This window comes from Anser cygnoides, chromosome 1 (genome assembly GCF_040182565.1).
Source record: "Anser cygnoides isolate HZ-2024a breed goose chromosome 1, Taihu_goose_T2T_genome, whole genome shotgun sequence".
NCBI classification, from domain to species: Eukaryota; Metazoa; Chordata; class Aves; order Anseriformes; family Anatidae; genus Anser; species Anser cygnoides.
In genome coordinates this window covers 94747254-94771676 of record NC_089873.1, presented here as the reverse complement: position 1 = coordinate 94771676, position 24423 = coordinate 94747254, and the positions used below count along the sequence as shown (strand labels likewise).

The 24423-nt window shown below is 35.9% G+C and overlaps 1 protein-coding gene across 50 annotated transcripts in view; it reads right to left on the bottom strand.

Moving 5' to 3' along the window:
- ABI3BP (ABI family member 3 binding protein) overlaps positions 1–24423 on the bottom strand; it is a 185417-nt gene that overhangs the window by 48615 nt on the left and 112379 nt on the right. For 20 of the 50 annotated variants that reach the window (XM_067003035.1, XM_067003061.1, XM_067003053.1 and 17 more), the window contains 16 exons: positions 21916–21981; positions 21428–21502; positions 17444–17509; positions 16925–16987; positions 16282–16347; positions 15842–15907; positions 14154–14228; positions 13209–13283; positions 12574–12648; positions 11285–11350; positions 10018–10098; positions 5966–6034; positions 3543–3590; positions 2981–3055; positions 2067–2114; positions 1393–1467 (listed from right to left, as the gene is read on the bottom strand). In XM_067003035.1, coding sequence (XP_066859136.1) covers positions 1393–1467; positions 2067–2114; positions 2981–3055; positions 3543–3590; positions 5966–6034; positions 10018–10098; positions 11285–11350; positions 12574–12648; positions 13209–13283; positions 14154–14228; positions 15842–15907; positions 16282–16347; positions 16925–16987; positions 17444–17509; positions 21428–21502; positions 21916–21981 — 1089 coding nt within the window. The remainder of the gene's footprint in view (positions 1–1392; positions 1468–2066; positions 2115–2980; positions 3056–3542; positions 3591–5965; positions 6035–10017; positions 10099–11284; positions 11351–12573; positions 12649–13208; positions 13284–14153; positions 14229–15841; positions 15908–16281; positions 16348–16924; positions 16988–17443; positions 17510–21427; positions 21503–21915; positions 21982–24423) is intronic. The other 30 variants (XM_067003072.1, XM_067003171.1, XM_067002983.1 and 27 more) reach the window with 29 other exon arrangements.

Sequence of the window (24423 nt, the reverse complement as noted above, 5' to 3'; positions counted from 1 at the left end):
GACAGAGTATTATTCAACTCAGAATTGCTGCCACTTCAAGGCAATAGCTCTACTACAGAACAATGCCCCAAATATAAAACTGAAACTTCTGTAATAAGTCACAAAGAAATTGTGGGCGGTTTTTCAACTTCAGTTTTCTACACTCTCCTGGCTTATTTTAAAATTTTGATCCAAATAATAGGTGCAGATTTACTAGAGAAGAAAGGAATCTTAGTTTTCACCATTCTGTCCATTTCCCCAGTAGCATCATCTAATGCTGCAAATACCTTGGATACTTGTACTGGGTCTGGCTGGGAGGGAGCTTATTTTCTTCATAGCAGTCCCTGTGGTGCTCAGTTTTAGATTTGTGACCAAACCAGTGTTAACATCACACTAATGTTTTAGCTGTTGTTGAACAGAACTTGCACAGCATCAAAGACTTTTCTGTTTTTTTGCTCTGTCCCCCAGAGAGTAGACTGGGGGGTGGGCAAGAAGGGGAACACAGCTGTGACAGCTGATCCAAATTGACCAAAGGGATATCCCATGTCACGTAACATCATGCTCAGGAATAAAACTGAGGGGTAGTCTTTTCAAAGGAACCATTGCTCATGGGCTAGCTTGGCATTGTTCTGCTAGTGGGAGGTTTGTGAGCAACTCTTTGCATCACTTGTTGTCTTCTCTTTTCCCTTAGCTTGATAAACTTTATCTTGAAACACATTTTTTTTTCTCATTTCTGCTCTTCTGACTCTCTCCTCAAACCGATGGGGGTGGGGGTGGTAAGCAAGCAGCTGGTGGGCACTTAGCTGCTGGACAGGGTCAACCCAGTATTTCATGCAATTGCTACTATAGGTTTTATAACTTTCTTCCTCCACCCTTAATTAGCCCAGGGTTGTATATTGCTATATACCGAACTGTGTAAACAACATTATAGAAAGTATTATGCATTCTTCTATGTGTGAAAAACTTAAGGGCTGTGAAGAAGTGACTGAAAAGAATGAATGAATGAATGACTGTGCCTACGAAAGAAAAAATATGTACACAGTTTGAGGAATACAGAAAAAAACAACAAAAACCACCTCCTCTTTGCAATGACACCCCTGTTTTTCATTCTCACTTTCCCAAAAACAATCCATACTCAGAGAAGAGCTATTTTCATGGAAGACTGCAGAGAAAATGTCTGTTGTTGTTGTGATGTAAAATGTAAAAAAAAAAAAAAAAAAAAGAACTGAAGAACTTTAAACTTAAAAGATTGCTTATAGACTGCACTTAACATGACATGTGATACTGGATTTTATCCTTCAAGGACTACACCAACATACACACTCGAGGGGTAAATAGGGATTTGAAGCCCCACTGATCACAGTAGTATTTGTAAAACATACGTATCAAGATGATACAAAACAATGTACTTACCAGGCTTGGTTTGTGGTACTTCTGAGCTTAGTGATGTTCTAGGTTTGGAGGGAATATGGTGTGTTTCTTTTGGAACTGGAATAAAAGAAATGCAACTATTAAAGTATTTCAAGAACTGAGACGGTCAGGAAGCAAAACATCCAAAAAACAACAAAAATAAAAAAACAACAAAACCAACACATGCCTTTGGGACCCTCTGGAAACCCAAAGTGTTTATATGAGTAGTGAAGAAGTATGAATGCCTGGTACATGAAATACTGCTGATGAAGAACCTGTGTAACAAAATCAAATGAAGCAAGGCCAGGATGGATGCCTGATTTGGACACTAGCAGAAAAGATGAAGCACGTGACAGAAACTGAATACAATGAAACACAGTCAAAGGAAGATCGTGGTGCATCCGTCCACTTTACAGAATACACTTGCATGAGGAAAACCAAATGAGATGAATATGAATTGTTAGTGTAAAAATCACACCCACAAAAACACTTCAGAAGGACAAAATATAACAGTAAAAAATTATGACAGTGGCATACAATGAAGATGTACTTGTGATGCTAGATGTCTACTGAGTATTTATTCTAACCATGCAAAGCAGCGTTGGTGAGAATTGTACCACTTAAGTAGCCACAATATGTATTTTAAATGTGGTGGTTCTTGTAGGTAAAACTGTTACCTATTGTTGGTTTTGGTCGAGCAGTTCTAAGTGTTACAGACTCCAGGACTGTATCAAAAACAAAACATAAAAGCTGTTTTGAGAATTGAGGAAAACAACTTCACTTACAGTTAGAATTTTTTGTCTAGTAGCTATACTTTGGATTATACACTGCTTCACACAAAAGCTGTTGTATTAAATTAAATTACTGAGAAAATAAGGGGCTAAGCAGTGTAAAATGAAACACAATCCTTAACTGTGAGCTTAGTTCTCCCATGAGCTGCAATGAGATATCCAAATATGTATCATTATCTTACTAAGAAAATGGCTTTTTAAAGATACATAACTCTTCACTGTATTTCAAATGCTGTTTGTATATACAGCTGGAATTGGAGACCACTTGCTTGTTTTCTGGATGCTGTATTATTAAACAGCATTGCTGTGTATTGGGTTACATGACCACATACTTTAGCTCTGTAGTATACCTTTTAAAATAAAACAGGATGTTTAAATTGCATAAGAAGGTGAAATTGATGCTATAAAAAAATAATGTCATGAGCTGAAATAATTGTGATTTAAAAGGGAGACACATTGTTATTCTCTCAATGCAAAGCAGTGTGTGTGGGAATTGTACAACCTAAGTAGCCATAATACATATTTTAACTGCTAGATACTTGTTTTAACTACCACCTCAATTTGAGCTTAGCAATATTCTCATCCAGCTGCCATGAGGTAGCAGAGATTTATTCTTCTATATGATGATAAATACCTAGTAAATCTCTTACTACTCCTGAAAATTGAAAATAAATCACAGAATACACAGCAGAACAGAACCCCATTATATTGTAACTGGCTCAGATAATTAAGCAGCTGCTCGGAAATATATTTCAATCCAATATCTACTGTATTAGAAATAATGACACAAAGCAGTTTACCATCTTTAGCGTGTGGGATAGGAAGTTTGGGTGAAGTTTTAGGTTTAGATGAAATATGTGGAATCTCCATTGGAGCTGGAAGAGAAAAGGTGGGTAATAAGTTGGTTAATTTACACAGAAATTAGCATCTGATATAAAGTTGAACACATAAACACTTAGGCTTCACACCTGCAACAGAAAAAAGAATTCTCTTTATAGGAAGTAGCTAAGGAAGACAAGTAGTACCACCCATGTGTTTTCAACAGACTAAGAAAGAGAGATGAAATTTGGTCATTTCAGAAGCCCAGATTTTATTTTATTTTTTAAATAAAAAACTGGGATGAGCACAGACAAGCATAATTATAACAAAGGTGATTCAGAGCTTCCAGGCTCATTTTCTCAAAAAGTAGACATTCCAACTGTGAAGAGAGCAATATGCCCAATTGACATGAATGCCAAGCAAGAGAACTACCTAGAAGAAAAATTAAGTTTAATGAAAGAATCCTAAAGCATAAGGCGAGTAACTTCAGTGGTGCTGTCTGCGATGAACAAAGCAAACAGCTTGCCAAAGAAATATCATTACCTACTGTTGACCTTGGTGGTTCAACTCTAAGTGTAATAGGTTCCCAGACTGCAACAGAAACAGTGTGACAAGGTAAGTATGGAACCTACTTCAAAAAATATATATAAATAAATAAAATGTAAAATTACTCCACTGGTAAGTGCAAAAGCATCTGCTGGTACTACACCACAATAATGCCTACCTTGAAATTAACTTTTATTTTTTTCAAATCGTGGACAATTAAGCTTTCTAATAATACAGGTTCAATAGGAAAAAATAATTGCAGAAACTTGCTGACAACAGAAGGAAAAATATAACAGAAATCAGTAAACTCTACAACAAGCAAAGGACTAGATCAGCTTATCTCACAGACAGCAAGAGTCTTGATATACAGGAATATCCAGGTGTCCCTCAAACTGAAGTCTGCTGCTATTTGAAAGTGGCATACTGACCATGACAAACAGTTGAGTTTTTTCCTCCTAAGGTGAGCAGTCAAACAGAGGATGAAAAGGCTGTTATTGTTACAAATACATAATTATATCAAAAATACTTATTTTGAAAAAGCCTCTTAGCTTTTTCTCATACCCTAATCCTATAATTTGGATTAAAAAGAAAACAAACAAAAAATGGCACAAGAATATACCATGCCATTTTCCTCTTCACGAGCTATGCCAAATTGAAAAAAAATAAAAAGATCACAATCCTAAAATACAAACTGGCAGTCTATAAAAATTCCTGACACTAAAGGAAATTAAAAATAATGGATAAATTCTCCCCTCTCATTAGGCAGTAAGAACTAGAGTAACATACAGACATATATACTTAAAGTTAGAACCTTATCCATCAGCTACACTCACTTATATCCCAAGCTCTCTTGTAATTCCACCTACTTTAAAAATGGAACTTACAATAAATAAAACTATAAAAAAGTTTGCAATTGATGCTTTTGAATAACAGAGCATTTCTTATCCTTCTATTAGCGTAAACAGTATAATTGTTACTAATGCTGCTGCAAACAACAACAAAAAACCAGCATTAACTTCTTTCTGTTGACAATAGCCAGACACTGTATAGAAAGGTTAAACCAGTCACTAATCTTTCTAATGTGCTCACTATATATTCTAGCCTTGCAATGACTTCTCTGTTATTCAGGCTTGTCCTTTGGAATTCAAGTTCAAAAATCTCTCTCTATAAAAACACTCATTTCTATTTGCAGGTTGCCTTCAAAACAACAGTGAGTTCATAAAAAAGAATAAAAAGTCTTCAGAAATTCAGAAGAAAATTAAATTCTTCTTTAGCTCTACAAAATGTTTTCTGAAGTAATATATATTGGTATAAATATTATCAGAAAGTAATGATTGTGTTTCTTCTCCCCTCATTCAGGAAAAAAAAAGTTTTATTTCTTTCACTTTAACTTTTCTGCAGTAACAGCACACCTCAATGTATACAGTTTTAAAAGAAATGTCACTACCAGGTTTAGTCTGAGATGCTTCGATCTAACAACAGATTTATTCTTCACATGTACAGAACGTGAGTTTGGATACTGGAAAAAAAACAACAACTTGGTTTGTAAAAAAAAAATAATCAGCATTTTAACTGAAAGTAAATGATGTCCCATAAAAGATACTCATCTACATTTGCCAAAGAAGAAATGAAGTCTAGGAAATAACCTTCAGTTAGTATCAATGAATAAGCACAGAGAAAACCGATGCTATGGGTTTAATACATGAAATGTTATTGGATACGGGCAAAACAAGCAGATAGAGCCTTTGATGAAAGGGATAATCAAAGAGTTAGATGCTCTTCTGGAGCAAAATTAGCTTCTGAAAGTTTAGTCTAAAGCAAAATAAGCAAATGCTAAGAAATGATGCTAAGAAAATACTGTTATCCAATGCCAACCTTGGCCAATCAATGTCATTAGAAGAGTTTTGAGCGTACTTTGAGCACAAGTTTCAATTGATTAATATTGATTAATCAAAATGATTCAATATTTTCCATAAATTTAAAAAATAATCACACAATGTTGTATGCCATACAGAACTCACCTTTCTGCAGAAATTGCTCAACAGTTTGTAGATTTTAATCTGATTTTTAAATTAAGTGATTTTTAACCTGATTTTTAAATTAGTTTTGTATTTCATGAAATCTAAATTCATTAGTTTTATATTTAATGAAATCTATTACTGCAATAATTCTTACTCTTTCTTCTTATGTAATTAAGGTTTTTAATCAGATATCTTTGAAGTGATATCCTGTCTTTTAAAATACAATATCTTCATGTTATAAATGTGAAGAAATAATAAAGCACCAAGACTATATTTTCATTTCTGCTGTTTGGACCTCATATGAATAAGCAAGTAGCCTACAGAAAAGAGCGTTTCCAATCACACATATTATTACAGCATAGAAAAGAAGAATGACTAAAAATTGCTAGTAATCATTACCCTCTGCAGTCTTTGGATGTTCATATGTGTAGGGTTTCCTAGTAGTGACTGACACCGGAATGGTTGCTGCTGGAATAAAGAACATTTTCTTGAGATAAATACAGGTGCATCTATACCTATTTTTCATCTTCTGGTACAGCTCAGCTGCTTTTGCTTCCCAGTTAAAATCTACCTCCTCCCCTCTATTCAAATGGAAACATTGAGTAAGTAATAATGTTGATCAAGAAAGTTCAGGAAATAACTATTCTGTGCAGCTTCTGCTGCTCTTTGAAAAGAAAAGATGCATTTATGCTATAGGAACACAGGTGGAAGAGAAACTCTGAGTCTTCATCCTCCTGTTTTCCTGAGAAGTTTTTCTTTTCCCTGCAAGGCTGTAGACACCTTTAGAGAAACAGTTCCATAGAAATCTTTTTTTCTTTTGGTAAATATTTCTATTAATTTTACTGAGTTTCTTCAAAAGTGATGCAAAAGTTAGATCTGAAAGATTCCAGGTATAAATAATTGCGAAGTCACATATAATAAGGCTGAAGATCTCAGTAGGTTATGACAGTTTATGATGAGGGGATTATATTTAAGGAGGTTGTGTTTAAGACCGAGTAAAAGAACTGACATACTTCATTTAGAACTTTAATTTTTCCCTCATTTATTTACTGACTTTAACTTTTTACAGTTAATGATTGATGTGTTTAATACTATTGCAACTACCCTAAGAAAGCAAAATATTCTAAGATGCCTTATCTGTGGGACAAATACAGCCTGGAGATGTTTTGAAGTCTCCCTCCTTGGAGAACTTCATGTCCACCTGAACATGGTTGTGGGCAACCTGCTCTAAGTGGCCCTGCACGAGAAGGGTTGTACCAGGTGGCATCCAGAGGTCTCTTCCAGCCTAAGCCATTCTGTGATTCTGTGAAAGAGCATTATAATTAACCAGCATTGTCACAGGCTATTCTAGACATAGAAGGACTTTAGGTTTGGAGGGAGAAGCTTTACTGTGAACAGGAAAGTTAAAAAATAGAAATAAAAATAAATCTGACAGAGCAGTTATGAAGTTTTCTTATGTTCTCTGGGAATCTGATCTCTAAACTAACAGTACTCGAGTGGGTAAATCTCTCATCAAAATAATCTCCTTTAAAAGCCATGTCATTCAAACTGATAACGCATGAAGTAGTTCATGTCAGATGATGGCGTGTTTCTGTCAGCTTACATGAGGAGGTGAGAAAAGTTGAAAGAAAAAAAAATGTTAACTCAGCCAGGGCAATCAGTTCTTGCTCTCAGCCCCAGAACTCTGGCATTTAGATGTGGTCAGAAGATGAAGAATGAGAATACACAGAAGCAGCTACTGAAAAGTAATTCACTAGTAGGAACTCTTTGCCATGTTCTTCTCTGAACTGCCACAGTGGAAGTACTTCTCTGTCATGACAGAGATCAACAGGGTATCCTTACCTAGTTAACAATGGGAGACTGTTTTTCTACACCTGGCAGCACTCAGTACTGCATAATGTATCTGTGCTACAGCACTATTCTTTGCTCTAAATCCAAGGGAAATCCAATATGAAGCATACTAACCTATAAGTTAGCTGCATGCAGATTTTTCCAGAACTAACCAAGTGCTAGACATTCATTACACCGTATTTTTCTGATGAATACTAAATCACATACCGGCTTTTCTTTCTCATTTGTTTGCTTTTTCTAATGTAAAGCCAACAATGCCATCCTTCTCCCAATCCTAAAGAGATTCTGAAAGTTTCTGGTAATGATTTCTTTTCAGCCCAGTTTTTAAAAGTTCATTAACAGATATACAATGCACATTTGATGTAGACTTTTCTATGTAAAATGAAAAGGTAGAGTTGGGAGATGGTGTTTCTCAGAATGACAATGACAGTGGATTGAGATTGTAAGAAATTAAATGCCTTTCATTTCCTCTGACCTTTCTGAAAGCAGGGCATGTACATAAGACTCTCAGACAGTACAACAGGACTCTGGCATATTACTCTCAATATTATTAAACGATCTACTGGGTTATTGGATTGTAAGCACTGATCAACCACGCAACCTGAGACTTAGAAGGACTGAAAATGATAAGACAGACATGAACCAAGTTTTCAGACATATTTTTCATAGGCAGAGAAGGCATGGTTCTCTGGTGTGACTATTCTTCAGAAGATGCATGTTTTCAAGTTTTTCCAGGACCCTCATAGTCCTGGTAGGGGATGGAAGATTCTAAAAGGAACAACTACATGTATGCATCAGTCTATCTAACAATACTGTATCCTAACTTCACTACTGTATTGAGACTAAGGAAATTTGCAAACCAATAGCAGGCAGTTGATGAAATACGAATTTGACATGTATTCTTGATTATTTTGATTAATGGTTAAGTAAAGGTGACAACCACTCGCACGACACAAATTTCTAATCTATGCTGAACACCCAAAGTGACACTGGAATATATCTGAGATCATTATAAGCTTATTATTACCATAGAATCATTTAGGTCGGAAAAGACCTTCAAGATCACCAAGTCCAACCGTCAACCTGACCTATCAAATCACATCATTGAACCAGGTGCCTTAGTGCAAGTTCTACACATTTCTTAAATACTGCCAGGGTACATGGGTACACCACCACCTCTCTGGGAAGCGTGTTCTGGCTTCCCTCTTTTTTTTTTTTTTTACCACGCCCTCCATGAAGTTCTTCCTGATGTCAAATTTAAACCTCCCCTGGCACAACTTTACGCTGTTTCCTCATGTCCTATCATTTGTCACCTAAGAAAAGAGACCAACACCCTCCTCGCTGTCATCTCCTTTCAGGTAGTTGTAGAGAACGATGAAGTCTCTCCTCAGCTTCCTTTTCTCTAGACTAAACAATCCCAGCAATTAAAAAGTGTTCCTTAGAATTCCATCTGAATTGAGCAAGGAAACCACTAACAGAGAAAGGACAGACAAGAGGCATGTGCACAAATGAAAAATCATGCTGCCTTCTCTGTAGTTATGTAGAAACTGAAAGTAGACATTCATTGATATGGAAACATCAATACGTAGGGTTGATCCTGATGACCCAAAAGTATTATACAAATTTATGCAAAGGTTTCCGAATGGAGTTGTTTTCTCTGTCATTTCAAGAAAATGTCTATATTCAGAGAGACATAGGCATTGACAGCAGAGACTAAAGTAATTATTCAAGTATTACAATACTGAAATTCTACACTAAAAAAGTTGTAGTTGTAACCACAATGAAAAACTAATTATGCATACTAATTTGAGATAGTTATAAAACACAAATACCATTTAATTAACAAGCTTTACAAGGAATTATTTTATCTGAAGAGAGTAATTCCTTTTATGAGAAAAATAATGGATTAATTCACAGGTAATCTGGAAAGAATTAAATAATACTGACAAATTTCTTCCATGATTAAGTAACATATTCTCACAACATACAATTACACATTTTAAAGCTTTTTAAACTTCATTACAACCCATGCAAAACTATTGACTTGTTTTTCATCTTCAGGCAAGGCCAGGTATCTTTTTTTCTTTGGCATACATCACAGACCAAATTCAGCTCTGGTATGGAGGTATGATTTCACTTGTCATCATAAAATATGCCTTTACTAAACTCCAAAGCTCATTCTTATTTCAACAGTTTCGGATAAGTCTGTGTATTAATGATCACAGAATCAATACAAATCCTATAGTTCTAGGTAAGATGCTGTAGCTATCACCAAAGCAAGAGAATGTGCGTCTTTGGATCCTGTGCTGAGCCAAGGTTGGAAACAATTTGTTTCCACACCAAGCCATGTAGCTTTTTGATTTGGGTACAAATCTAAAGTTAAAAGTTTACTTTCTTTGCTTCATTTTTTTTTTGTTCAATACAAAAATAATAATCCTCAAAGAACGTACCTTTCCTCTCTACCTATCTTTCTGATGATAAAGTGCTGAGCTTTATGAATGAACAGAATGAATTTACAACACAGAATGAATTTAAACTTAAGTATATTAAACTATTTAAGTGATATGGTGCAGTAAATGTTTGGTATGGAAGTTAGTTACCAGGTTTAGTTCGTGGCTTTTTGGGTCTGGCAGATGGTCTAGGTTTAGATGTAGAAGGTTTGAGTTTTGCTTCTTTGGGAGCTGAAAGAAATATACTGGATTATAAGATTATCCTTTCCACTGTATCACATAAGAATCACACTCTTCAAGCCTGAAATAAAGCAATAAATGGCTACTGGAAGAAAAGCAAATGGCAATCAAATTTGCTAACAAGACTTCTCAAAATCCCTACCACCCAAAACTGTTTGTTCTTCATTGTAAAAGTCAGTTAGTAAGTTTAACATATGTAATTATATCTTATAATCACATAAAAATGTTCCCCTCATTAAATGTTCCTCATTAACGGCAAATACATTTTTTCAATATACCTATGTGGTAAATAATGATGCTGTTTATCCTATTGAACTGCAGGTCAATTTTAAGCCATCAAACCACACAAAGGAAATTACTGGTAGAGAGCTGGAAAAGCTTGGAATCAATAATATAAAAGGGAGTTGCTTCATTATTGTATTCATTGCATTCTGTTAATAAATAGAAATAGTGTCATCTAAGTGGTAAAAAAATAAGAGCAACCAGTTCTAGAAATGATTTTTCCCTGAACCTGCTGAAAAGTGTAATTAGCTTAAAAGATTGTTAATTGGACATCAGATAAAGCTTAAGCTGAGTTTCAGGTAGTATAATAAGTAATTTTCTTCATTTTTATAAAGCAGTGCAATGAGACTGCTTTCAAAGAAGTTTCCAAAAGTTACGTATCAGTAAACACAGTGGAAAAGCATACAGTACAAAGAGAACAGATTAGAGTAAGACATGAAGTGACTGAGAAATGTTTTTGAAGCCAAGCTGACATTCATGAAGGACTCATAAAAGAACAGTGAAATTAACGTATCCACATAGTGCCAGAGGAGTCTTTCATTGAGAGTTCTAGGATTAACACCTACAATGCTGACCTTGTACTTAGACTTTCAGTAGTATTTCTGATGGGTTTCTGATGATTCTTTGGGGGTAAAATGTGTTGCTGGTCTAGCAAAACTCCCAACAAAACTCCCAACAAAAAGGATGATAATTCTGCTTCATGCAGAAAAAACTGAACTTACTTTTTCTCTTACATTGAGAAAAACATCATTTCAGAATGCTTATTTCTTAACTTTTTTCTTCTCTAAGAGAAATGGATTACAAACAAAAGAAACTAAGAGATGAAATAAGAGAGTTCAGACTGTGGCTTGGACTGCAAAGAAGAGTGACCAACAGCTACAGAAACACATATTACCTCTTGTAGCTTTTGGTTGTTCAACAGTCTGAGAAGTTTTAGGCTCCAAAAGTGGTGGTTTAGGGGCTAGAAAACAAAAATTCAGGTGTAATCGAACAAATCAGTAGATGTATCAGCAGTAAGCCAAAAATGTTATGATTCCAATAGTTCACTTTTTTTTTTAATAGACTAAATAAGCATGCAAGAGTCCTACTCATATGCATAACATCCTTTTAGTTCTGTTTCCTACGAAACTTCACACTATATGTTCAAGTGTTCAAGGTTTTGTGTGACAGCTGCTTCTGAGGCTTCTTTCCCGTATTTATGTTTTAAGGACATTTTTAACCCATTGCTTGGCTTAATCAACAAATAGATTTCTTTAAAGTAATGGGAGAATAAAAAGAAAGAACAGATGAGGCCTATGACTGAAGAAAAGACCACATTCTGTAACAAACACCACAAAATATACTGAAGGCAACTTTTGAATGCCAAAATCTTGCTGAAAATCCTAAGTCAGAGTCGCAGTCAATTGTAAGACATGTATGAGACATAAAAGGCAACTCCTTCTTTTTACTGACCTGCTTGTTTATAAGAAATGAGAATAGAAACATTATTTAAAGCTCTGGTAATGCACACCATAATATTTACTTGTCCAATACCCGAGTCACTAATAGTGGCAAATTCATATCCCTTAATCCCAAATCAGAAAAAAAAAATAAAATGACAGAGATCTATTTTTTGATCAAAAAGCAGAAATGGAAAAAAGATACCACACAGTAATAATGCTCCAATGGTCAAAGAATGAACTTTTCACTCGTACACGAAAGTTTCCTCTTCTACTTTGAAGGCAGCTCTCCTATTTCCACTGAAACAAAAATCTTTTTCATTGAGTTCCTTGAGGGAGGGCTTATCAATCACATGAGTAGTACCTTACTCTGAATTATCAGTGTTGTGACTAGCAAAAATGCCTTCTTTGCCAAGCTATGTCTGTATGAAAGTGGAATATAGGGACTGACAAAAGAAGCAATAGAATAATAGAAGTTTTTTCCCTACCGGTCTTTTAAATTAAATTACAAAACCAGAGAACTTTTCTATATTTTTATCACTGGACCCAACTGTGTAAAACTGATGAGCTTAACTCTCATTTCCTTTGTCAGGTAATATCACATGACTGATTACAAAATTATGAGTTAGTCAAGATGCTCACATGTATTGCACAGTTCCTATCCATTTTACGAAGTATTGATAAAATATTTTTAGTGAACATACGTCTCTGCATACCAACTTAAAATAATGGTGTGCATAATTACCAGGTTTCACACGATGTACTTCTGGGGTAGCAGATGGTTTCGGTTTAGGAGGAGTAAGTGGTATTTCTTTTGGAGCTGAAAGAAAGAGCTCAGTTTGCAATCAAAATTTGTTTAACAAGGGTTGCTCAGAACACACAACACATGCCACAAGTTTATAGTGAAGAAAAGATAACTCAGTGTGGAACATCAAAGCCATCTGATGAAATCAGAGTTTGAAGAGTGGAATGGAGATGATATTGAAATGCTGTGCATTGATCAGAAATAGATCTGATGTCTTCAAAAGAACTATAATTTCCAGTATGAAAGCTCTACATATTGGAGACAAAGAGAGCACATGCGTGTGCACCAGAGAAAAAGACAGAACACAATGATGAAAGGATCATGGAGTTTTTCATGCAAATTATTAAGAGGCAACTTTTACTGCATTGAGGACAGTAAAACTGCTTTGAACTACGTTCCCATACAGAAATATATCAAGAATAATCGAAGTCTAATGACAATGGCAGAACAAGATTATAACCAGTAAAAAGAACAATGATTATGTGTGTGAAATGATATGCTGGAAGAAATGCATTCATATGGGATGAAGTGCTCAAAAGAAACAGTTTTTCATTGCGTGAAAACAACAACATTACCTAATGTTACCCTTGGCCATTGGAAAGGATGATAAGTTTTAGGTGTAAAAGATTCCAGAATGGATTCAATTGTTGCTGTTGGAAGAAATGGTGACAGTCGTAAGACAGTAAAGAGCTAATGGAAGAAACTCTTGCTTCGCAAGCAAAAACAAATCCGTTTTTACAAGAACAACATAAATATTTCACTAATTCTTGGACACTTTTCAGTTTATCTAGTATGCATTAGAGAGAAATTCAGTCTTTTGTACTGCACAGAGCTTCACTGTCTTTAAATCATTGCATTTGTGATGTGCAGAAGTTTTGGACATTCATTTATTCCTGCCTTTATTGCAACTGGTCTGTATCTCAATCACTGCCAAGTAAGATTTTGAAGTTTAGCATTTACACATTTTGAGTTCTGGTCCATTACCTAAAGAAAATGGTGTGTAAAATGCATGAATGTAATGAAGAGGATGTGTTGAACGATCAATCAGCCAAGACACTTAAACTATAAGATTTGGACTAGAAAGCTGACAATCCAACTACTGTTTCAGTCCAGAAGTATTAAGTGTCTGTGACTTTTGTCTGTGACCATTTTCACGCAATTAAAAGAAACACTCTCCTTAATATTCTTAACAAGACTACAGCAGTAGAATGCAGCTTACAGCATACATCACACTATTTAGATCAGTAGCATTGGACAATAAATACTGTTTTCTCGATTATCTATGTGGCATATTTTTCAAAATACTGAAGGCGAATCAGGTAACTATGAATTGCCATATACATCATAAGTGTGAGAAAGCAACAGTGTCAACCACTAATAGCAACCTAAACTCAAAATCCAGACGTTACGGTCTAATCCAAATGTGCACTGAAAGTGAAGACAACCAGCGTAGTCATTTCAGTGAGTTTTAGAGCCTGATCTGAGCTACTGATTAAAAAGAACTAGGCAGTGTATTGTACCTGGTTCGGTATCTGCTATTTCAGGCTTACTAGGTGTCACAAGGCTTGAAAGAACAGGCTGAATATCATTGAAAGCTATAAAACAAACAAACAAACAAAACAGTTGAGAGTATCTACGATTATTGTTTCTATACGTAGCTTTCTGTTCTTATACATAATTTGCAATGCAGATGCCCATCCCTTACCTTGAAAATGGAGCAGTGCTGGTTTAGAGTAGGAACTGAAGCTAGTGGCTAAAGTGATAATTGAAACTAAGTGGCAGCCAACCACAGCTATTATGATATTAGAGAGTATGGTCCACATAACTGAAAGCAACCCAGAAAATATAAAAGATAAAAGAACTTCCGACACAATGGCTAGAAGCACAAAGCACTCAAAAAAAAAGGAAAAAGGGTAGAAAAAAATAATTCATAAAGCTCAAAAACACAAGAACAACACCAATATACTTCTTCACAAGACTAAATTGTTTTCAGTGCTTTGCTTTCTTCGAAGACTCTGTGAGTTTGATTTTTTTTTAGAATAGGTGCTTATAAGCAATATACACACACAGAGACATACCAAACAAAGGTAAAACAAATAAATAAAAAATATCACCAAATACTAAAGCAAACAAAAAGCAGTAAGAAAAAGATTTAAGACTCTGGCATAAAGAACAGCAGAGAATATGTGTGCATCTATCTGAGCATATAATAATTAAACATGAAGGTACCTAATTGGCTTAAAGAAAAAAAATAATTAAGCTTTAGGCATTTTGAATTTATTTATCAAGGTTACTTCATCTAGGTGTATTTCAAAATACCCTTAATAGCTTTTGGATAAGCAAATGGAAGACCAGAAACACTATCGGGTGAGTTTCTCAGTAGTAAGCACACACACAAAAAATGATATATATATATATATATATATATACATATATACATATATATATATATATTTCTCCATTGCCAAAAAAGCACACTTCACAATTAGCTTCTAACACAGAGCGATGCTCCCAGAACCACAGCCAGAACTTTCAGGAATCTACTATTTGCCTGCATCTTAGAGGGAACGATACATTAATAATGTTCATACACTTTTAATTTGCACTTGACTTCAAGTTTGTAGGCTTGACAGTTTGCTCACGCAATGCTTACTGACCTCATGGGTCAAAAATACTGCCAGGCCACATGCCTGGCCTTGCACACCTACCAATACAAAAGAAGCTGCTGCCATGAGCTTCTCCCACATTGTCACCGAGTGCCACAGCCAATGCCTTAGGAAAATGGATTTTCACGTGCGGCAGCTTCATTTCCACATCGGTGCTTCACCCCAACACAGGCCCAGAGAAATAACAGTTCCACTAAAATCACAACACCATTGGGGAAAAAAACTCCTGTCCTGCACCAATTCCAGACCAGCAAGAACCATCGTTACCAGATCTGGCCAACAGCACCATCAGGTGCTGAAGGCTGGTGGTAGCTCTGAACCCCAAAGACAACCCTGTGCTTCACCACCAGGTGAGAAGAGGCAGCATGCTTCAAGTCCTAGCATGACATCAAAAGCTGCACAACAGCAGAGCAGTCACTTCCAGGTGGTGACAATGTAAATGAATGCACAGATGACAGATGGCTGCCTGGAAAGCCAGCAGCCGGGGGCGTGAATGAAAAAGAGGGAAAGGAGAAAATGGAAAAAGGGGTTTTGCTAGTTACCCGTCACTGTTTGCTGGGTCGCCAGGGGGGAAGGAGAGGTGGATTTCAGCCTTGGTCGCCGGGTAGCTAAGATCAAAAACAAAAACCACCTTCAGGTCCTTGCGCTGGCTGTCATCACAAGGGTGATACCAAGACACAGTGACAAACAGGGAGATAGAGCCCTCCTCGAGGCAGGCCTCCATGTCACAGCATCCCCTCCCCTGGAACAATCCTCCTGTCCTTCAAATGGCAGAGCTAGCCCCAGGTAACAGAGGAAGCCTTGAAGTGGAGGAGGCCGTACCGCAGACGCTTAACAGTGTAGCTCTTATCCAAGAGCCATTAGGGACCAGCTACATCATGCACCTACTTTTCAGGACAGCCAACACCAGAACAGGCTCACCTCTGCAGGGAATAGCACTGCCTGAGTACCCAAAGCAGGAAGGGAATCGCTGTCTATTTACCCATCATAGTCCTCGTGGTTTCCGGTGAAGCAGACGAGGTGGATTCCGGAGCCCATCTCTGGGTTGCTACGGTCAGACATGGAAATGATCTTGAGATACCTACACAGTCCTGCCAGAACAGGCTACCTAAGTCCGCACCACTCCCCATGACATCTGGAAACCCCAAGTCTTCCCTTAGGTTAGTCCCTAAGCCAATGAGCAACACACCTACTCATCCAGCTAGAACTTAAATGCTCAAGTCTCTGGAACAAAAGAGGAAAAAGGGATAACTGACTCCTTGTAAGGAAGCTCTGGAACACCTACACCACATCAACAGCAACACCAGTAGTAGTAGAGTTATCTTTCTGCCATACTGGAACGTTTCATTCTAGAAAGAAGCTTCTGAAGAAAAAACACGTGTAGAGACAGACGCACAGACAAGCAAGGCATGGTGTGATAGATTCTTTCTGCTAAATGGCCCTGCAAAAAAATGATTCCCAGGTGACAGCAAAAGCAGCGGTTCAGCCATCAGAATCATGGAACTAGCATGACAAGTGTTTTCGCAAGCCAACGTACATTAACAAACCCAGATATTGCTCAAAGCAGGTGAAAATGACATCAGGTGATGGAAGGGGAAAAGAAAAACAAAAAATAATGTATTTACCCTCCACTGTTCCTTGGATTGCAATGTAAGGAGGAGGAGGTTTCACCTTTGGTCTCTGAGTAGCTAAGATCAAACCAGAAAACTGCCTTCAGATTCTACAGAGGAACGGTGTTTTTCAAAGCAGTACCAGCATGGAGTTGGAAATACATGACGTGCACGTTACATTCAGCTATTTTACACAAATACCTGCTCTCGTTACAGTATTATTCCATCCTTAAAGCAAGGCAGCCTGGCTGCATTAATGTAGGACACAAGCAGTTAACATTTTATTGAACTAGGCCTCTTAAGCAGAAAATTTATTTAGAGGAATTGAGAAGCTTAACAATGAAGTATCTCCTTGTTATCATTTATAAAAGGGACTGATCACATCACTGATATTACTGGTAAAACATCACTGGTGTTATCACTAGCAGGGAAGAAAAAAAAAGGAAAAAAGGTGGGGTTGCTAAATCTTAAGATTGTGTGCCTCATTTTTAAGTACCGCCAAAATACAGAAATTGTAATGGAATTCCTATTTACCCATCATTGTTCTTGTGGTTTCCAGAGAAGGAAACGAGGTTGGCTCCAGGACTGATCTTGTGAAAGCTAAGGTCAGAGACAGAAACTATCTTGAGATATTAAGGCCTTCTTGCTACATGTATGAATGCATCATTTTAATCACATCCAAATAAACCAGTAATTAATTTGTGGTTATCAAGGTCTACTTTTCCTACCTAATAAATCACTTATCAATTTTTTTTTATCATTCCATACTATCAAAAGAAACAAAAAAACAAAAACAAAAACACCCCAATGAGCTGCTAAACACTGCTGCTATGAAAAAAAGTAAACAATAATGAAGCATTCTTTATACATGAGATGATTACAGCTGAATCAGAAATTTAAACAAGCATGAATTAACAACAAGAAACCGGAATTCTGGTAGACGATAATGACAGTCTTGATGTTCTACAGTTACCTTTTAACTGTAATAAATGACAGATTCTAAAATCCATTTTCTAGCACCAAAGTAATAATTTCAAGCTATAAATTGAGACCTAGTAGATTAATATGTACCCAGAACTTCAGCCTACATCCAAGATACTGTCATATTTTAGTAATGGCCACCTTTTATTTTATCTGGATAACACTAAACTAGCTCTCACTTCTACATTCCTTGTCATCCTTACAAATCTCAACTTTGGGGAGAAAAAACGTATGCCTGGGAAGAAAAGGAAACCATAGCATCCCTGCAGAAAAATGCATACAGGTAACTTCAATATGGACTTCCATCAAGATCTGGACCAACAAGAAAAACAACTTGTGCTTTCTTAACCAAAATCTATAAGAATCTCTAACAGAATAGCACCTCCTTAATTTACAGCAGTAGTAGGTTTCCATCCTGGAAGAAACATGAAGTACTTCAAACAGACAGGATGTCATATTCACACCATTAAACAAGCACAGGCTAAAAGAAGAGTCACACCTGTTATCTAGAAATTAATGAACTGATATGCAAATGACTATAGTGAAATGCAAAGATAATGGTGAAAAAAATTTATATAAAAGTATATTATTAATAATAAGAAAAAGAAGAGAAGGGAAAGTTGATAAAAGCACAAAGCTAATTATTAACATAAGCAGAAGACAGGTCAAACAGTAGATATTTTGGAAAATGGAATAAAAATTTTGGAACTGCCAAACACACTGGTAAGAATATGTTATAGGAAAACTGGAAGAGCACAGATTTGATGGACTAACAAAGGGAAAATTTCAAACATGGAATTCTTGTTCTGAAAGAACTCCATGAGATTCCTCCAGCCTAAAACAAAACACCTAGAAAACGTAATAAAATTCCAAATAGGCTTAAAGAACCTTGGCAAGCAAAATATTTGCTGAAAAAACAAACAAACAAACAAACAAACAAAAACACTAATAAGTAATTGATCAACTAACTAAGCAGTTGTTTTTTAAGAGACATCATGAAGATCACTGATCACAGCTAAAAGACCCTCTCCAGGGGAAATAACATATAAGCAAGTATTTTAATGTAGTGCTCATTGTGTGGCTAGAAATCCTCATCTTCCTTTAATTGAAAGACTCTTCCATTCACTCTTTTCTCTCTCCAACACACACACACGCAAAAACAAATCAAACCAGAATTCCTCAGGCAGGTTACTTCAAGGCAGTCCTTCAAATACATACAACTGTATATGCTAACTGTTCTCATCTCAAACCAAACATATGTGTAAAATCTGTTAATCAGTCGTTATTATCATGCTTAAACACATTTTCAACTCTCCTTGAAATCTGGGACTCATCTTTGCATGGAAATGTCCATGTTTCATTAAAATGATTAACGTCAGACTAGATCAGACATGATTCTACCCATTCTCCCAGACATTGTAAGTATTGGGCACCTATCCACCATCTGGTTTGGAAAAAGCACAGTATAACTTTCTTTACAGGCAAAGCATACAGAATAAAAGAGCTGAACTTGGATGTGCTATTATGCCAATATGTAGAAAACACTGCTGAACCATTCTGTTAAGGCATTTGATCAGAAGTTATTGTTCAGTATGAAAGATGTGTTAGTGATAAATACTGATCACTATCTCTGCCAAATAAATGCATAAAATTTAAGTCATCTCCATGTCTTGACTTTAAGAATGTTTAGTTGGAGTGTGCAAGCTTTACCATTAGTTTGCAATTACAAGCAACTGGACAGCTGCTAAAAGTTTCCTATCAAATGCACATTTAGTCCACTCCTTACTGCAAGGGAGTTCTGGCAACAACATGAAATGGTCTTTGGATGGAATTGTCATTACTGACAGGAAACAAAATATATCTTCATACAGACACAGTAAAACAAGTAGAACCTTAAGCATTGATATAACTGCTTTTGTTCACAGTTGTTCTGCAACACGTTGATAAGTTTTAATGTAATCTCTGCACACAAGATGTTAAAGAACCCTACAGAATAAACATTGGCAAGGAAGAAGAGGAAAACTATATATGCTTTAGATTAATTATTGTATATTGTGCAAATAATCTAACAAGTTAAATTTTATTGGAGTCTGGCAATAACAGGTTTCAAGAGTGTTTGATAACACCATATAGAAGTGGAGCAATTTGTTACAAATATTTTCTTTAATTACAGTGCTATGTAGTTGCTTAAGAAGTTGTACTCAAGCAATGCATAATCATGTTTTAATTCCTATTAGCTTTGGACCTATCCTGTCTTGCTTACCGGCAGCAAAGCAAAATGTCTAACTTAGATAACTGCTTTGAAGATATTTGAATGAAGGGACTGAAGGATCTATTCCCTGCTATATTGAACCTTCCATATTCATTCATCTCCGTGCGAATTGGATAATCCCGCAAAATGATTTAGGTTACCTTTACTTATTTTACATTTATATTTGCAGCTGAATATCATCATCTCTAAAGCATCAAGCTGTTGCTTAATTTCATGTTGCACTGCCAATGTGTTGCAGATTTAATACTATTTTTCCTGAACCAAAAATGCTGGAATAAGGGAACTAGTCACATCGGCCAAAACCTACTAAACGTGCATGCTCCATTTTAAGGCTTAAAAATCTGTATTAGGTCAATATAGGTATTTGTATATTGACTCATATTGCTAATGTTAACACTAAGCTTTTAAACTGTCTTCGCAAATTCATCTAATTGATCAAACTGTTTTAATTTAATTAAGTGAAAGGGATAAAGATGAACAGGTAGGAAGAGCAACTGCATAAGCATTATTTCCACAGAATATCAGGATAGCAAAGGATCATGAACAATTTTCTACAAGCTAAATACAGTGGGACTCAGTCAACAGAGGGAAGAACTGCCATGGGGAAAAAGAAAAAACAAAAGTGGCCTTTCAATTAGATAAGTACCTTGCTAAAGTCTAAGGATTCACAAGTTACTGTCCATGGAACACTAACAAAACTGATGTAGCTCCTGCACACAGATCAAACATGGCTGAATAAGTTAACTGGCTATTTCTGGTTGATTTGGTAAAAAAAAAAAAAAAGATGGTTTCCATTAGTCTAGCCAACACAAACAACACACATGATGCTAAATTGGCCAAATTATTGTCAGTTTGCTATTGATCCTCTTATTTCTATGGGACTTACTCAACCCCTTCAACCATTAGAACTATATTGATCATGGATTTAAATGTAACTTACGTTAACTTGCACTATAACCCACCTGCAGTATTGTAAATGAAAAAGAGACCACTACTATATGTAATAAGACATGCTAAAGCTTATTAACATCAAGCACTGCAATACAGACTTCTTAGTGTATTAGGAATGTAGACCAAGGACAGAAAAGAGGGCTTATTATTATGGAGTATCGTAATAAATTTCCTAAGTTAGCCTGGTATTTGAGAGAACAAATTAATTCCTACGGTTCTGTAGTTATTCTAATTCATGTTAACAAATAACATGCCAAAGGTATGATAAAATCTGTGTCATAATTTTTATTTAAAACCACATTTTCAACTATTACCAGGTACAGCAGACAGCATTTCTTGGATGCCAGATGTTTCAGATCTTGAAGTAACAGGCTGTTTTTCATCAAAAGCTGAAATAAAATCTCGAGTTAAAGTGAGAATGGACCTCAGAGCCACAGTATTTGAACAGCAGCTGTTGAGCAGTTCAAGACAAGACTGATGTGATCAAGCAAGATAGCAGCAGCTTTAGAGATGACTGTGAAATGAGGTGCTACATGAACACTGAGGCTGGCATGAGGTGAAGTAAGGTCAACTCTGATATCTCATGCTAGGTAGAATTCTTCTTACTGATTTTTTAAGTACCTATTCTTTGAAATAAAGTTGATTACACAGAAATGGCTGAGATGGGAAGAAGTAAAAATTTAAAAAAAAAAAAAGCGCCTTTTATCAAGTAGTCTTCAAAGCAATGTGTTTGAATGAATTTTAGCATTGCCCACGTGATGGCAAGGGATGGGAAATGGTAATGGAATTACATGCTATTTACCCATCACGCTCTCTCTGGTTTCCATGGAGTAAAGAGATGTGAATTTCAGGCCTGGCTCCTGTGTAGCTAAGATCAAATACGAAAACAATCTTGAAATAATGAGTGAGGTTAGTTTTTAAATGAGGTGATCTTTGCCCTTTATTAGGGGAGCCAAAAGTCTACATTTATTTTAACTTTCTTGTATATACATTTTAAAGTGATATTTGTGATAGCTTACTCTGTTCTCTCTGTGTGTATATATATATTTATATGTTATATATATATTTATATATTATATATAAAAATATACATATATATATATATATTTGACACATAACATCTAATTTTGAAGCATTTAATACAAGACCAGCTGATTTTAAAATTCTTTCCAATAGCGACATCTGGCAGGAAACCCCTTTCCCCCCACGTTTAGTTAGGATAAGCCTTTTAAATAAGGAATTGCAAATGCCCAATGTTATTTTCATACAGCATGCCTTCACATTTGAAATTAGGCATAAAGTGATAAATCAGGGCTTAATCACACTTAAAAACATCACTTCATGCACACAAATTGGAAATCCTATACAACTAGCGTGGTGAAAAGCCTCTCAATGTTCTTTAGACAAAGAGGCAGAGTAAATTAATGGTTCGTTACAAAAAGCTTTATTCTGTGTGCACACCAAAGCAGACACAATGTGGGATGCACATTAAATCCAGCTAGTCTGCATTTTTAAAAATCTTGTGGGAATGGTTCACTGCCTAACAAAACCATGTGGTATCAACCTAAAGCAGGATCACAATTCAAAATCTCATCCTGCAGACCAATTCTTCTTTTCTTATCTCTAAAATCTTTGGAATCAGAACAGTAGCTTAACAAAACTAACCAAATTATTGGCAAATATATATGTATTTGTAGCAACTGTATGACAAGTTACACAGAAGCAGCTGATATAAAAGTTATAAGGAAAAAGCCTTCTGCAAACACTTGGCAGCCAATATGCTTAAGTAAGTCTCCGCCTGTTGAAAAGCAATGCCAAAATGATGTAAATAATTACTGAATCTATTCTATTTAGCCAGTACTGTCCTTGCGGTTGCTATGAAGGACAAAAGAATGAACTTTAGTGTTGGTTTCTGGATAGCTAACGCCAAATGAGAGAAGTTTAAGACATCAAGGCAGGCTGTTTCGAGAAGATGAGTTATCAAAGGTTGGATCATACTTCCTGTTGATGCTAGATTCATATTCAGCCCAGGGACCTTAATTTCCCCCAGCTGCCACAAAGTTCATTTAATATAAATACCAAAAATGATCATCCTTTGGTGTAAAATGGCTTAAAAACATCTAAGTTTTTGTGACTATATTTTAATGAAAACACAGATGCAAAAAATCAGTTTCTACCCAATCAGTAAGGTCACCGTTTCCGTTGGAAGAAATATGCAGCCAGTGAAAGAAAAGTGCTCTGACTACTTCTGTGGGCAGTGGTGTATGAAAAACTGAAAAGTAGGTGCTTTTGATACTAGGAACATTCATGACCTATTAAAGTCAAAGGACAAGTAATAAGAAATCCAAGTTGTCTGATTCTCTACATCTATGGAAAATGCTGTGGTTGTTCTGACAGCACAAGCCACAGAGAGCAATAACGCCACACCTGACTAGCTGCTGAAAGTTTTCCATCTAATGAAGATATGATGTGACTGAAATGACCTTGGAAAGCATACAGTTCTCAACTTGAAAAGGAAACAAAAACACTGCACTAATGCGGAGGCAGGATAACTGTCAGTACCACCCATGGAGCAACAACACAGCTGCATCACGTTTGTGTTCAGTATGAGTTTTATAACAGAGGAAAGCTCAGACATTTCCAAATGTATTGGTGATGAGAAACTGAAGGAACATAGACTAAAGTTTAACAAAAGACTAGGGAAAACATGAGTACTGTATGTATGATGTAATAAGCTAAACCCCAGATTACAAAAAATGTTAATGATTCACTCAATTCCACTTTACTGTTGTCAGATATAACAAGTTTGAAGGGTGCTTGAACAGTTACTGTAAGAGAGAAATACACCATTTCCTCATGTTAGGATTTTAGATCACACTGCCTTTCACAAATACATTGCTAATAAATTCACTTTTTCTGTAGCTATGTTACTAAGCTGCACTTAACTAATATAGCAACAAATGCAAAAAGCTGCTGATGTATTAAGTTTTAGAACTATGAAAATAAGACATCATTGGCACTTGAGCTTACTAATTTCTCAAGGTATTTTACAGTTTATACTACCAGCCTTTTTGAATCTGGGCACTTAATATTAAAGACCAAATCCTTCCTGAGACTCTTACTATTGTGTTTATTTATTTAGTAAATGTTGAGCACCAACAGTTTCCAGGTAATTTGTGTGTGTTCAACAAGTCTGTAAATAAGGGTATTTCAATCAGGCCATACGATGTGTATCTTTGACACACAAGCATTGTATAACACTTAAGTCCATTTAGTAAGGTTAATGCTCATTGCCCTTAAAATATTGAAG